Genomic DNA, 16,445 nt, shown 5'->3' with positions numbered 1-16,445 from the left:
AGCTAAATATAGTAAAAATGCATTTTATTTTTTTTATTAATAAATATATTTATTTTTAGGTAAAATAAACATAATAATACAATTTATCTCTAGTCTGGATGATTTAGTTCTTGTCACCCTGTTGTCCTCCCGTCACGAAAAAAGGCTGTCCTCACTCAGGTCCGCATGGAGCTGGAGGGGGCGTGGCTTCCAGCTCCGGCTGAAAATCGGGAGATTTTCGGGAGAATATTTGTCCCGGGAGTTTTTCGGGTGAGGCGCTGAATTTCGGGAGTCTCCCGGAAAATTCGGGAGGGTTGGCAAGTATGGCGCTCCGGGACTTACCTGCGCGGGTGCGTCACGGCTGCTCCTCGCTGCCCGCGCTGGGCGGCCGATTACGGATTTGACTCCTGAGCTGCTCGATGAGTTCGGGATTCTGTTGCTGCATCTGCTGCGCGAACTGTTGACCTCTGACCCCAACACACACGCCAACACGCGGGTTAGTATATTCACGTCACCTGACATTAGCGAGTCTACATGGCACCATATATGTCCTCAAATAATACAGCTGCTAGGGTTGTCCTGATACCAATATTTTAGTACCGGTACCAAAATGTATTTCGATACTTTTCAATACTTTTCGGTACTTTTGTAAATAAGGGGGACAACAAAAAATGGCATTATTGGCTTTATTTTAACAAAAAATCTTAGGGTACATTAAACATATGTTTATTATTGCAATCGAAAAACTATTTTGTCCTTGAATAAAATAGTGAACATACTAGACAACTTGTCTTTTAGTAGTAAGTAAACAAACAAAGACTCCTAATTAGTCTGCTGACATATGCAGTAACATATTGTGTCATTTATACACCTATTATTTTGTACACATTATGAGGGACAAGCTGTAAAAATTGATTAATACACTTGTTCATTTACTGTTAATATCTGCTTATTTTCTGTTTTAACATGTTCTATCTACACTTCGGTCAAAATGTAGAGATGTCCGATAATGGCTTTTTTGTCGATATCCCAACTCTTAATTACCGATTCCAATATCAACCGATACCGATATATACAGTGGTGGAATTAACACATTATTATGCCTAATTTTGTTGTGATGCCCCGCTGGATGCATTAAACAATGTAACAAGGTTTTCCAAAATAAATCAACTCAAGTTATGGAAAAAAATGTCAACATGGCACTGCCATATTTATTATTGAAGTCACAAAGTGCTTTTTTTTTTTTTAACATGCCTCAAAACAGCAGCTTGGAATTTGGGACATGCTTTCCCTGAGAGAGCATGAGGAGGTTGAGGTGGGCGGGGTTAGCGGGGGGGTGTATATTGTAGCATTCCGGAAGAGTTAGTGCTGCAAGGGGTTCTGGGTATTTGTTCTGTTGTGTTTATGTTGTGTTACGGTGCGGATGTTCTCCCGAAATGTGTTTGTCATTCTTGTTTGGTGTGGGTTTACAGTGTGGCGCATATTTGTAACAGTGTTAAAGTTGTTTATACAGCCACCCTCAGTGTGACCTGTATGGCTGTTGACCAAGTATGCATTGCATTAACTTGTGTGTGTGAAAAGCCGTAGATATTATGTGATTGGGCCGGCACGCAAAGGCAGTGCCTTTAAGGTTTATTGGCGCTCTGTACTTCTCCCTACGTCCGTGTACACAGCGGCGTTTTAAAAAGTCATACATTTTACTTTTTGAAACCGATACTGATCATTTTTAAACCGATACCGATAATTTACGATATTACATTTTAAGGCATTTATCGTCCGATAATATCGGCAGTCCGATATTATCGGACATCCCTATTAAAATGTAATAATCACTCATTCTTCTGTTGTCTGGATACTTTGCATTAGTTTTGGATTAGTATCGATCCATCCGATACTAAGTAGACCTACTCAGTGGCTTAGTGGTTAGAGTGTCCGCCCTGAGATCGGTTCAAACCCCGGCCGAGTCATACCAAAGACGATTAAAATGGGAGCCATTACCTCCCTGCTTGGCACTCAGCATCAAGGGTAGGAATTGGGGGTTAAATCACCAAAAATTATTCCTGGGCGCGGCACCGCTGCTGCCCACTGCTCCCCTCACCTCCCAGGGGGTGAACAAGGGGATGGGTCAAATGGAGGACAAATTTCACCACACCTAGTGTGTGTGTGTGACAATCATTGCTACTTTAACTTTACTTTACTTACAGGATCATACATTGGTCATATTCAAAGTCCTCATGTGTCCAGGGACATATTTCCTGACTTTATAAACATAATATACATTTTTTAAAAAGGAAAAACGATTTTGAGACAATACGCTATTGTACTTGGTATCATTACAGTGGATGTTAGGTGTAGATCCACTCATGGCGTTTGTTTACGTTCAGGGGTGCTCGCTTGCTGTAAGCAATGAGCTATTGTGTGTAGTGAAGCATGTTTAGCTATTCCTCGTCCTGCAGGGATGATACTTGTAAGAAACTTAGTTTATTCGTCGCCATGGAGGCGAGGATTAGTGATTTAGAAGTAGCTAAAACACTGCCGACTGCGGATGGACGTTCGTCGCCATGTCTTAAAGCAGCTCTTCCTGAGGGTGTTTCAGTGTTATAACTTCACCTTTAACGTTAGTTTTTAAGCCAAAATGCGTCCGTTCTCCCTTTTCTTGTCTACACACCGTGTCTGCTTGTAAGTACTCCGTGTGTGTGTGTGCGCTGCCGAACATGCTCCTCTGCTCGTAAAACCAGCAATGTCACGACGCGCCGTCATGCCCGGGAACCGGTACTTTTCAAACAGTATAGTACCGTTTTTGATGCATTAGTACCGCGATACTACACCAGTACCGGTATATCGTACAACTCTAACTAACAGCTGCTGTGGACTTTTGTTGATTCAGGCGGATGGCGAGTAATGATAAATAAAGCATGGTCACTATTTGAGGAGATATTTGCAATTATAACAAAGTGTCAAAGTATTTCATGTACGCACGCTTGGATGAGTCCCGATAAATCTCCAGCTGGTGCACCTCCAGGGACTCCACCTACTCCTCCGCCTAGTACTCCTCCTCCTCCGCCTACTCCTACTCCTCCTCCTCCTGTTGCTGCTGCTGCTGCTGCTGCGGCTGCACCGCCTCCTCCACCACCCATTCCGCCGTAGGCCCCAGACATCATTCCTGACATCCTGCCAAAGAGCGCTACTATCAGCAGGCAGAACACACACACACCAAACAACACACACACACACACTTACATCTGCTGCACCTGAGGGTTGGTCATCAGCGACGACGCCTGCAACAAACACCACTCGTCACACAAACTGACCTAATGACAAGAGCAGGGGTCGGCAACCCGCGGCTCTAGAGCCGCTCTTTAGCGCCGCCCTAGTGGCTCTCTGGAGCTTTTTCAGAAATGTATGAAAAATGGAAAAAGATGAGGGGAAAAAATATATTTTTTGTTTTAATATGGTTTCTGTAGGAGGACAAACATGACACAAACCTCCCTAATTGTTATAAAGCACACTGTTTATAATAAACATGCTTCACTGATTCGAGTATGCTTCACTGATTCGAGTATTTGGTGAGCGCCGTTTTGTCCTACTAATTTTGGCGGTCCTTGAACTCAACGTAGTTTGTTTACATGTATAACTTTCTAGGACGTGTTTTACGCCACTTCTTTTTCTGTCTCATTTTGTCCACCAAACTTTTAAGGTTGTGCATGAAAGATGAGTTTTGTTGATGTTGGAGTGCTAAACAGACATATTTGGTCACTGCATGACTGCAAGCTAATCGATGCTAACATGCTATTTAGGCTAGCTATATGTACATATTGCATCATAATGCCTCATTTGTAGCTATATTTGAGGTCATTTAGTTTCCTTTAAGTCCTCTTAATTCAATTTATATCTCATGACACACTATCTGTATGTAATATGGCTTTTAATTTTTTGCGGCTCCTGACAGATTTTTTTTTGTATTTTTGGTCCAATTTGGCTCTTTCAACATTTTGGGTTGCCGACCCCTGGACAAGAGTAACAATGGCCGTCCTCACCATGTTCATGAAACCAGGATTACTGAGCAGTCCAGCCAGGTCCACTCCGCCCATGCCCGCCGTCTGACACACACACACAAACACACACAAGTGAGCGCAAACATCAAACAATGGCGTGTGCACACAGAGGTGTTTGCTCTTACAGGACTAGTGGTGTCCATCTTGTCCTCCGCGATCTTCAGGTTGGACTTATACGTGTCGTTGTCAGGGTCCAGTTCTAGGGCTTTCTTGTAGAACGACGCCGCCTCTGTGTGCTTGTTGAGGCTCGCCAATGCCAACCTGCAAGCACAGCGCATGCTCGGAACCTTCCAGGACACGTCTCTACCAATACGGACAACGTGTTTTTGGGTGAGCTTTTGGAATACTCCGGCCAGAGTGGAGATATTTCTGATTGGACTGGTGAAACTCAGCCTTTTTTGGTTTGTGTCAGCTTTGCACAGACTCCCTTTCATTTAACAGCCATCCAATATTGCAATAACCTTCTAGATCAGGGGTGTCAAACTGGTTTTCATTGAGGGCAGTTATGGTTACCCTCAGAGGGCCGCGTTTAACAATGAGTAATATATGAATATACATGTATTTATAATACATAAACAATATATTTTTTTACGTAGGCTGCAAAAAAAATATTTTAATTTTACTTTAAAAACTGGCATCTCAGTCACCAGAATTTTACAGTAAAAGCAGTGTTTTTTTTACAGCATATAAAAAAATTGAATAAATGGAATGAAATGGAGAAACAATACCACTGTTTTTAGCGGTAAAATTCAAGCAACAGAGCTGCCAGTTTTTTCCCATCCATCTTCTTCGGCGTCGGGTCGCGGGGGCAGCAGCCTAAGCAGGGAAGGCCAGACTTCCCTCTCCCCAGCCATTTCGTCCAGCTCCTCCTGTAGGATGCTGAGGCGTTCCCAGGCCAGCCGGGAGAGATAGTCTTCCCAACGTGTCCTGGGTCTTCCCCCTGGCCTCATACCGGTCGGACGTGCCCTAAACACCTCCCTAGGGAGGCGTTAGGGTGGCATCCTGACCAGATGCCCGAACCACCTAATCTGGCTCCTCTCGATGTGGAGGAGCAGCGGCTTTACTTTGAGCTCCTCCCGGATGACAGAGCTTCTCACCCTATCTCTAAGGGAGAGCCCCGCCACCCGGCGGAGGAAACTCATTTCGGCCGCTTGTACCCGTGATCTTGTCCTTTCGGTCATAACCCAAAGCTCATGACCATAGGTGAGGATGGGAACGTAGATCGACCGGTAAATTGAGAGTTTTGCCTTCCGGCTCAGCTCCTTCTTCACCACAACGGATCGATACAGCGTCCGCATTACTGAAGACGCCCTACCGATCCGCCTGTCGATCTCACGATCCACTCTTCCCTCACTCGTGAACAAGACTCCGAGGTACTTGAACTCCTCCACTTGGGGCAAGATCTCCTCCCCAACCCGATGACCCCCCCCCCTGGAAAATCTTGTTGTTTTAATGTTTTTTTTGTTTGTTTTTTAATGTTTTAGTGTCTTACTGTATATGGGGAAAAAACAGTGCCAAAGTTGATTTTAGGGTAAAAAAAAACTCAGTCGGTGGAATTCAACCGTAAAATCTATTGTCAATTTTACAGTCTACAATTTGATTGATCATTTGTTTTGAAATCATAAGTCAAGCAGATATTTAAGTGCAGTATTTATCTTTTATTTTAACAACAAATATTTTTGGAATACATTATATAATATTTTGATTTTAATAGATATGCAATTGCATGCAGTTCGTGATTTTTAATGTCAAAAGGGAAAGAACAAATATATTTAGTAAGAAAAGATTAAAGGGGAACATTATCACAATTTCAGAAGGGTTAAGACCATTAAAAATCAGTTCCCAGTGGCTTATTTTATTTTTCGAAGTTTTTTTCAAAATTTTACCCATCACGCAATATCCCTAAAAAAACCTTCAAAGTGCCTGATTTTAACCATCGTTATATACACCCGTCCATTTTCCTGTGACGTCACATAGTGATGCCAACACAAACAAACATGGCGGAAAGAACAGCAAGCTATAGCGACATTAGCTCGGATTCAGACTCAGATTTCAGCGGCTTAAGCGATTCAACAGATTACGCATGTATTGAAACGGATGGTTGTAGTGTGGAGGCAGGTAGCGAAAACGAAATTGAAGAAGAAACTGAAGCTATTGAGCCAAATCGGTTTGAACCGTATGCAAGCGAAACCGACGAAAACGACACGACAGCCAGCGACACGGGAGAAAGCGAGGACGAATTTGGCGATCGCCTTCTAACCAACGATTGGTATGTGTTTGTTTGGCATTAAAGGAAACTAACAACTATGAACTAGGTTTACAGCATATGAAATACATTTGGCAACAACATGCACTTTGAGAGTGCAGACAGCCCATTTCAGGCGCGCTAAGAACATATATTTTTCCACGATTTCATCACTCAGGTTAACCATACCTAAATAGACACAAAATACTGCAATACACAAGACTACCCGAATGTACTCGAATGATTGAAAAAAATAAATGTTTTTAAGCTAAATTATTGGTAAACACAGTTTATGTATAATAATTTACGTAAAACCGCGAGTAATGAATAAAGTTTTCATCAATTAATATATTCTGTAGACATACCCTCATCCGCTCTCTTTTCCTGAAAGCTGATGTGTCCAGTTTTGGAGTTGATGTCAGCATCTGCTTTGAGTGTCGCAGGATATCCACACATTCTTGCCATCTCTGTCGTAGCATAGCTTTCGTCGGTAAAGTGTGCGGAACAAACGACTGACCATTTCGTCGGCTTTCACAGCCTCGTATTTTGAACAAATTTCGTCCAATTTCTTGCCACTTTCGCATCTTTGGGCCACTGGTGCAACTTGAATCCGTCCCTGTTCGTGTTGTTACACCCTCCGACAACACACCGACGAAAGTGAGAAAATGGCGGATTGCTTCCCGATGTGACGTCACATTGTGACGTCATCGCTCCGAGAGCGAATAATAGAAAGGCGTTTAATTTGCCAAAATTCACCCATTTAGAGTTCGGAAATCGGTTAAAAAAATATATGGTCTTTTTTCTGCAACATCAAGGTATATATTGACGCTTACATAGGTCTGGTGATAATGTTCCCCTTTAAGCATTTTATTTACACATATTATTTCCAGGCTTTCTCGGGCCACATAAAATAATGTGGCCGGCCAGATTTGGCCCCCGGGCCTTGAGTTTGACACCTGTTCTAGATAGTCTGAAACCATACTTGGTAAGCCTCGCTTTCTTACTCCTTTTTGTAAGAAAAGACAAATCCGCCAGTCAAAATTGAGTCTCAAGTGCGCCAGAACTACCACTGCGAATGCGAGGCTGCAATTTACCGAATGGTCAACATGGAGCTGTTCGCTTCCTACACTTACCGGTACACTTCCATGGCATTTTACTTCTCCCGAGATGACGCGACCCTTCCAGGCTTTGCTCATTTCTTTGATGAAATGAGCAAAGGAGAATTGCACATTTTTGGAATTTTGTCTATCATTCACAATCTCTAGTATTGTGGTCTTAATGATACTCGGCATATATTCCACATATTCATGAAGAAAAACACGCTAAATGGATTGTGCTCCTTATTTTGCTCACTGAATAGACGCAATCCTCTGCGCGCGAGCTCAGTTACTCAGCTTTGCGAGTGCTATTGAGTTTGCACGTGGTTTAATACACGTGAACCTTTAGTAGATCAGACCCATTAAGTACTGTAAAATCAAATGAACATTCCCTGTGTACTGTACTGGAGTACTATGATAACTATGATCATTTGTGGTGACTTTTATTTCAAACTACTGAATGGTATTTTTCAATTATAATTTAATTTATATTAATGAAGTTCTTAAGTAGGGTTGCAAAATTCCGGGAATACTCAAAGTTGGAAACTTTCCATGGGAATTAACGGGAATATATGGGAATTAATGGCAAATTAATGGGAATAAATATTGAATGCAACATGCTAAAACAACCTGATTTAATGCAAATTCAGTACAATTTCAACCCTGCACTGTGCATTCCTCCATCACATGTGCAGTGCATTCTTCCATCACATGCCCAGATCATTCCCAGCATGCTACACACTACAGCAGGCCTCTTGAGGCCACACTAGTATTTGAGCCCAAGGACTTCATCCAGTCAGGTAAGTGTTGATGATATTACTGGGGTAAATATATTTGATCTATAGTATTTAAGTTGAATAGAGGTGTAATTGCTTGTTACTGTATGACTGTAGACTACTCCAGCAGACTTCCACTCAAGCTAGCTAGCTGTTCCTGTACTTGTTAAATGATTTTGGGGCCAATATCTCCAGCTAGCTAGGTTTATGTACCACCACAGTCTCATAATGAACCGAAAATATTTCTCCGTTAGCCGTGATGCTAATTTTCTCTATGTTAAATCCCATTCATTTATGCTAACAACGTTAGCGATCCGAATTTACCTTTTTTGTGATCTGTAAATTCCAACTAGCAAATACTAAATCAAAAGGTGTAGTTTCCTCTACGAGCCATTCTGTTGTCATACAAAAATGTAGGTTATAGTTTGATTTAGCATGCTGATTGACTGTTCATTTATTCATCTAGCCTATTTCTATTCCTTTGTCCATCAGTAAAATATTTTTAAAGACTACTCAAATTGTTTAGCTGACTATTTATATCTGTGTGTGGCATTGCATTAGTGTTTTACAAGAATAAATAAATACAAACAGATAGGGGTATAACGGTACACAAAAATGTCAGTTCGGTACGTACCTCGGTTTAGAGGTCACGGTTCGGTTCATTTTCGGTACAGTAAGAAAACAACAAAATATAAATTTTTGGGTTATTTATTTACCAAATTTGCAAAATCTTCCACCAAAAATATTTTTCTTAGTGGAATATTTGATGTGAAGTAATGGGAACCTTGGATAGGTCAATAATTCATAATAACATTGATTTTGATTCAATATTATATTTTCAGCAAAAAATAATGCACTTTGTGACTTCAATAATAAATATGGCAGTGCCATGTTGGCATTTTTTTCTTCCTTTGAAAGAAAAGAAAAACAGCTTTGTTTTGTTAGTCAACATTGCAACTTTTTCTAAATTACATTTAACCTTTAAGCTTTTTTATTTCACTTTTGTTATGTTTTTGTTTATTTTAATAGTATTTTTAGAATGTGCCGTGGGCCTTTAAAACATTAGCTGTGGGTCGCAAATGGCCTCCGGGGCACACTTTTGACACCCCTGCTATAGATAATAAAAAATTAAATGTGATAAATCTATGGATAAAAAGCAGAGCCTGGCGACACATGCGCGTTTATCATAACTCTCTCTCTGCCCCTCCCTCACCAATGCTGCTGCGCGCACAATTTGTTTTGTTTTTAACCCCTTCTTAACCCTGAACGTAGATTGAAAATACACGCAACCTTAACTCAAAATGCCAGACATTTGAGGCATTTAAGAAACTCCGCCCTGACAGCTCCGCAAAAGAGGACATGTCCGGTGAAAAGAGAACGTATGGTCAGTCTTTCCTAGCCCGTTAGCTGCTAGCATGCCGTGTGTTGTGCCTCGGTGTGCATTGTTAGGGTTGCGTGTATTTTCAATGTACGTTCGGTACACCTCCGAGCCGAACCAGAACCCCCGTACCGAAACGGTTCAATACAAATACACGTACCGTTACACCCCTACAAACAGAATAATGCCACGTACACAATCTGATGTGTGGAGACATTTCACCCCAACCAATGTAGGCAGAAAGGCTGTGTACATTTGCAAATACTGTGCAAAGAGCTAAGTAAAAAATGCCACAAAGACGCAGCAGCATATAGACAAGTGCCCAATAATATATCATTATTGTAATTCCCCATTAATTCCCATATATTCCCATTAATTCCCATGGACGGTGTCCAACTTTGAATAATCAAAAAATGGTCAATATTTCCAAACTTCCCGAGCTTAACTTCCCGTGGTAAATTTCTACCCCTTTGCAACCCTATACTTAAGTGACTATTCTGATCAACTTTCATGTCACAAAAATATGTAAACATTAAAAAGGTAGGGTATTGTTTTGGACAAAATGTGTATGTTTTTCTTTTCTATCCTTAAAATACTCGTTTGGGCCCCGGCGCTGTTTTAAAAGTAAACATTTAGAAGTGTTATCAGATAACATGTAAAAGATACCAGACCCTAGTACTTACCCCATTCTGCCGTAAGCTTTGCTGTAGTTTGGGTCTATGCTGATGGCCTGCTCGCAGTCCTGCACCGCCCCCGCGTAGTTTCCCAGCTTGCTCAGCGCCGCCGCCCTAACACACGTCACATGACCACACTCTTTGATTTGTATTCCACACTTGACATGGTTCCGTCACGTACAGAAAGAATACTGGCTTGGTAAAGGTGGGAGAGGTAGCACACTTACCTGTTGCAGTAGTAGACGGCGTTCTGAGGGTTGGCGGCGATGGCTTTGGAATAAAACTCAACGGCGGCAGCAAAGTTCTCCACTTTCATTTGATCGTTTCCTGTGGAGGAGAACGCGTCACTAAGGCGTCGCACGACAAAAGGAGAGGCGCCTTACCGTCCGTCTTGAGTCTCTCTGCCTCTGCTCTCTGCTCCTCGCTGATGGAGTTTGTAGTGGCGTTGTTGTTGACCTGCGACTGAGCGCACAAATACGTTACAAACAGGGGTGTATCGATTCGCTTTAATAAAGGTTTGATTATAATTTGAGATTGCCAATACGATTTAGGTCGATATTAGTTTACTTACAACGATACAATCCAAAACGATTCAATATCTTCCACAGTGTTTTGATGACTGACGTCACAGACTCTCAACGTTTAATGTCTAATTATTTTAAAAAGACATAAAAGCAACTTTTTATATAAACTCTGCCGTACTTAAAGCCAATGTTTTCTTTTGTGGTATCGATGAAATTGATTACCATATCTTCCGGACTATAGTGCGCACCAGTATATTAACCGCACCCTAAAATGTAGAGAAAACTATTTGTTTTCCATATATTAGCCGCATCGGACTATAAGCTGCAGATATATACGTTGTAAAATTTGTTATTTACACAGAAATATTCTGTAAATATTTATTTACATACCTTAATTGTTTCCAAACGGTGTCTGACAGATAACACGGCAGTAAAACGGCATAACAAGCAAAACAGAAGTCATGGACCTACTAGCTGCGGAAGATAGCTTTCCAATCAGCTAAACAGACTCAATAACTCCACGGTGACGTTTTGGTGAATTTACTGAGAAATTTGTGAAACTCAAACAATACAATAAGAACGCCGTTACAAGTTAATAATACTAACAAAGACACTCGTGAACGTGTTAGCAAATTAGCGAATGCCAACGACGCTAGTGGTATTACATTACGATAGCACATACACAAATGTATGAAAACACGCCTACAGACATCACACATGGGACGGTTTAGTAAGTATAAACAATTTTAGTTCTATTCTAAAACTTATAAACATTACTTGAGAGTGATGAAGGCGAAATCCATTCGAGTAGAAACGCTATGGACTGCTAGAAGACTGAAGAGCAATTATATTTCCTGTTGAAAGCACTACCAGTAAATGGAAGGACACTGCAGCACCAGCCATGAGCAAACTTGTCCAAAAAATGGCGCCATAGCACAAGCAATACGACAAATTCTGAGTGTTTTTGCTTGTTTTGTTTTTTGAAAAAAAATGTATAATGCCTGTCAGCGAAGAAAAAGCCATAAATTAGCTTTTTATACGACATTAGATTGATATATATCTTCTGTAAGGCCAACGAGCAGAGCACAGATTGATTTACTTGAATCCTGGGAATATAAATCCATTTTAGATTTTTTTGGATCTATCCAAGGCCTTTGACACAATAGACTTTGAGATCTTATTGTATAAGCTATATCACTATGGTGTCAGAGGGGTACCTCTCGATTGGTTCCGCTCTTACCTATACGGAAGGCAGCAATGTGTATGCGTCAATGATCACAATTCACCCTGTATGACCATAAATTTATTATTTTAGTTTGTCGCGTACCACGTTTGCTGCCGGCGTGGCCATCTCTTTTTTTTTTCTTCTTCTGATGTGGTGTGCTGCAGGTGCCTGATGATAAATAATTGCCTGTTTCAAAGAGCGCTGCTCGTTTTTCGTATGTGGGTAACAACATTTAACTATGTATATATATTTCCGAATTGGTTTAACTGCCACCCGCCTGAATCTATTTAAAATCTAATTTTTTTTTATTTCAACCGCCCGACCCGCGGATAAAATCTAATTTTTTTTTATTTCAACCGCCCGACCCGCGGATAATCCGCGGACTCCGCGGTTGTGTCCGCAAACCGTGCACCTCTATTGCATAGAGTTCTAATGTGTGTTAACTTGAGACGTGAAAATATTGATTGACAGTCTAAAAGTAACACATCTTCCTTCATTCGTTATTTTCGCAGTTTCATGCATTTATATGCGTAAAGTATAAAAATCGCAAATCGAATTGCAATCTTAGAGAGAAAAATCGTAATGAGGTTTTATCTAAAAAATGGTGCAGTCCCAGCGCTAACAAGTACCTTGCCGACAGTGGCGACGAAGATCTCAGGTAACGTCAGGGGGACGGCGAGGCTCTGGTCGTCTTTGGACACTTCAAACGCCGTCTCCAGACATTGGACCGCCACTGCAGAGGGAGGGCGTAGCTTTAGGAACGTCACACCTCCGCGAAGATAACTCCGGCTCACCTTCCAGGCTCTCCTGGGCGCCCGACGACAGATTTCCTGACTCCAGCTGCTCGTGGAGGTATCGGATGATGGAGAAGGCGAGACGCTTGGTGTCTGTCATGGCGGCGGAGGCAGAGACCGCTGATGGACAGCCAGGAAGGGCGACGACGCAGCCTGAGTGTCCACTTCTTTAAAAGCTAGTGTGATGACAACAAAGCAGAACATTTAGTGACTTATGTACCCCAAAGTTGCCACAAATGATTGGAGGATGCGGGGAGAACTGTGGACACTCTTGTGATTTCGAACTGTCTGCCCCGCAGGATGAATTTTGAGGACCAGTCACAGACAATTTAGAGTGAAAAGCACATTTTATTTTCACTCGCATACAAAACATTCTAACTTGGATTGTTTCCCTGGCTTGGAGACTCTCCCGAAGGACAGTGCGGCGAAGACACAACAAACTCCCTTCTTGTCTCTCATGGACACACACACCTGTTGTTGGTGACTTTGGACTGACTATCGGCTGCACGACACCAAGGCCGCGGAACAGAGACACACTGCAGGCTTACACACACACATGCATCCACAAAAAATATACGCCACACACACATACCACACCCCCAATCCAACGCCCTTGACGTAAATCCCATAGGGGTTATAGACGGATGGGCAGCGCCTGAAGAGCTGCAGCCTGCCACCATGGCCCCCCACTCCCTCCCCTCTGTTGCTACATATCTGGAGATGTACGTTGTAATATGTATATGTGCTTTGCTATAGAGGTTTTTTTTCCCCACTCCAGACTTAGGAGCCCAGTCTAGATTGTATTTTTTTTACTCATCCTACCCCAGCATTGATCTTTTTCCCCATCTTTAACGAGGCGCCTTGTGGCGACCCATCAGCGTTCCTGTTCTGTAACCCTGTACACTAGAGATGCGCGGTTTGCGGACACAACCGCGGAGTCCACGGATTATCCGCGGGTCGGCGGTTGAAATAAAAAAAAATTAGATTTTATCCGCGGGTCGGGTCGGGCGGTTGAAATAAAAAAAAATTAGATATTAAATAGATTCAGGCGGGTGGCAGTTAAACCAATTCGGAAATATATGTACATAGTTAAATGTTGTTACCCACATACGAAAAACGAGCAGGCACCTGCAGCATATGCCACAACAGAAGAAGAAAAAAAAAAGAGATGGCAACGCCGGCAGCAAACGATTTTTCTCTCTAAAGATTGCAATTCGATTTGCGATTTTTATACTTTACGCATATAAATGCATGAAACTGCGAAAATAACCAATGAAGGAAGACATGTTACTTTTAGACTGTCAATCAATATTTTCACGTCTCTAGTTAACACACATTAGAACTCTATGCAATAGAGATGCGCGGTTTGCGGACACAACCGCGGATTATCCGCGGGTCGGGCGGTTGAAATAAAAAAAAATTAGATTTTATCCGCGGGTCGGGCGGTTGAAATAAAAAAAAATTAGATTTTAAATAGATTCAGGCGGGTGGCAGTTAAACCAATTCGGAAATATATATACATAGTTAAATGTTGTTACCCACATACGAAAAACGAGCAGCGCTCTTTGAAACAGGCAATTATTTATCATCAGGCACCTGCAGCACACCACATCAGAAGAAGAAAAAAAAAAGAGATGGCAACGCCGGCAGCAAACGTGGTACGCGACAAACTAAAAAAGGGAATACTAAAGACCAGGGGGAAAAAAGGCCAGAAAAGTTCAGCGTGGACTCGTTTTTATGAGGTTGTAAATCAGGATGATAGTAATGCTGGCTACGTGATTTGCAAGAGCTGCGACGCTGTTTATGTCTACGACAGTCACAAAACCGGGACATCTAACATGGTGCATCACATTTGTGCAAAACCCCGAACCTCCACAAACACTCTGAGCATGAGCAGTTTCGTCCGCCGTGATCCCAGAAGAGTGCCTGCAGCAGTTTGAGTGGCGCGAGTGCGCTTGGAGGTGCGCTCAGCGCGGCTCCCAGATGATTGCGCACTGGTGTGCGTCTGGGCCGTGACAGCGTGGCACGCATTGAATGTCTGTGCTGCATTGGATCAGTCTCCTTTCTTTAACAGGCAAAAGCTTTATAACCTCACTAATGCCTTGCATTGTCTATATTAGATATATAACAACGGGCGGATGGCGGGCGGGTGCGGTTTTGATTAAATGTTAGTTCGGGTGGATGGCGGATGGTTGACGACTTTTGTGATGCGGATGAAATAATTGCCTATCCGCGCATCTCTACTGTACACTATTTGTTTGTCTAATCTTCAACGGGTTAGTGCTGAAAACAAATTTTCGTTGTACTTGTGCAATGACAATAAAGCATACTTGCCAAGCCTCCCGATTTTCCCGGGAGACTCACGAATTTCAGTGCCCCTCCCGAAAATCTCCCGGGGCAACCATTCTCTTGATTTCCACCCGGACAACGATATTGGGGGCGTGCCTTAAAGGCACTGCCTTTGGCGTCCTCTCTCACCTGAAAAGGAGACTATTACATATGTCTCCGTTATCCATAACTCATAAAGTAGGTTTCTCAGCGTGTGTTTATTCCAGCCGGCACGTTAATACGCTGACACACAACAACCGGATTCCCATCATGCATTGCTTCAAAACTACGGCAAGTAGTAATGTCCAAAAACATAACAGAGACGAAGCAGAAGAACGAAGAAGAGACATGGCGACGACGAGTGAGAAGAAGAAGTACGCTTGCAAGTTCCAAAATGATTGGAAAGAATAATTTCAGTTCATCCAGGACAGCTGGAAGGGGAAGGGGTATGCTGCATGCACATTTTGTAGATCAGACTTCTTCATTGAACACGGTGGCCGAACGGATATACTCATTCATGAACGGATTATTTATATATATATACCGGTATATATATATATATATATATATATATATATATATATATATATATAAGAAATACTTGAAAATATATACACACACACACACACACTCCATCTCCCGAATTCGGAGGTCTCAAGGTTGGCAATAATGTGCACGTGATGGAGGAATGCACAGTGCAGGGTTAAAATTCTACTGAATTTGCATTAAATCAGGTTGTTTTAGCTAATAATCATGCTGCAAGATCTAGCAGGTTGCATTCAGTGTTAATTCCCAAGGAAAGTTCCCAACTTTGAATATTACCGGAATTTTGCGACCCTATACTTCACCATTCTTGTTCAAACATGTCATATAAAAGCCACTCGGAAAACAAATATGAAAGCTAAAGACTTGTCTAATTATGGCTTACATTGTAACAAATGGGTTTAACAATACATGTAACTTATTCCAAATCGCTCGTGGACTCCAGTGAGAGAAGTTTATATCTTACAATGTGCTCTAAAAGGAGCTAAGTCACGTTAAATCGTCAAATGTTTTCAGAGGCTTTAGCATGACGTGAGAGGCACATATGCTAATGCTAACAAGCTAATTGCCCACATTTCGCTGTCGGAAGCATGGCGGCGCTCAATTGACGCGACTTTGGCTGAAAATGAAACGGAACTAGTTGCTTTCCTACCAAATGTCTGTATGTTCCAGGCGCAGGTGTGTGTGGTAAGTAATAAAACGATGTTGTTGTTGTTCCTTGTATTCGGCAAGGCGCTGTTGTCAGAATTTAGGTTAGGTCGGCGCTTGATTATGACGTCACAAAATGCGACGCGCTTTCGCAATTTTTTTTTTTTTTTTTTTTTTTT

General features: G+C 42.0%; 1 protein-coding gene across 1 annotated transcript in view; it reads right to left on the bottom strand.

Annotated features, from left to right (window-relative positions):
* Nucleotides 1–16,414, bottom strand: part of sgta (small glutamine rich tetratricopeptide repeat co-chaperone alpha) — an 18,632-nt gene extending 2,218 nt beyond the window's left edge. The window contains exons 1-11 of the mRNA XM_061978339.2: nucleotides 16,271–16,414; nucleotides 12,748–12,923; nucleotides 12,583–12,686; nucleotides 10,588–10,666; nucleotides 10,432–10,531; nucleotides 10,214–10,318; nucleotides 4,160–4,295; nucleotides 4,017–4,079; nucleotides 3,220–3,257; nucleotides 2,959–3,150; nucleotides 322–446 (exon numbers count right to left, since the gene is read on the bottom strand). Coding sequence (XP_061834323.2) covers nucleotides 335–446; nucleotides 2,959–3,150; nucleotides 3,220–3,257; nucleotides 4,017–4,079; nucleotides 4,160–4,295; nucleotides 10,214–10,318; nucleotides 10,432–10,531; nucleotides 10,588–10,666; nucleotides 12,583–12,686; nucleotides 12,748–12,847 — 1,029 coding nt within the window. The 5' untranslated portion in view covers nucleotides 12,848–12,923; nucleotides 16,271–16,414 and the 3' untranslated portion in view covers nucleotides 322–334. The remainder of the gene's footprint in view (nucleotides 1–321; nucleotides 447–2,958; nucleotides 3,151–3,219; nucleotides 3,258–4,016; nucleotides 4,080–4,159; nucleotides 4,296–10,213; nucleotides 10,319–10,431; nucleotides 10,532–10,587; nucleotides 10,667–12,582; nucleotides 12,687–12,747; nucleotides 12,924–16,270) is intronic.
* Nucleotides 16,415–16,445: the final 31 nt, after the last annotated feature.

The sequence above is a fragment of the Nerophis lumbriciformis genome, linkage group LG18 (genome assembly GCF_033978685.3).
Source record: "Nerophis lumbriciformis linkage group LG18, RoL_Nlum_v2.1, whole genome shotgun sequence".
Classification (NCBI taxonomy): Eukaryota; Metazoa; Chordata; class Actinopteri; order Syngnathiformes; family Syngnathidae; genus Nerophis; species Nerophis lumbriciformis.
This window is presented reverse-complemented; position numbering and strand designations above follow the sequence as displayed.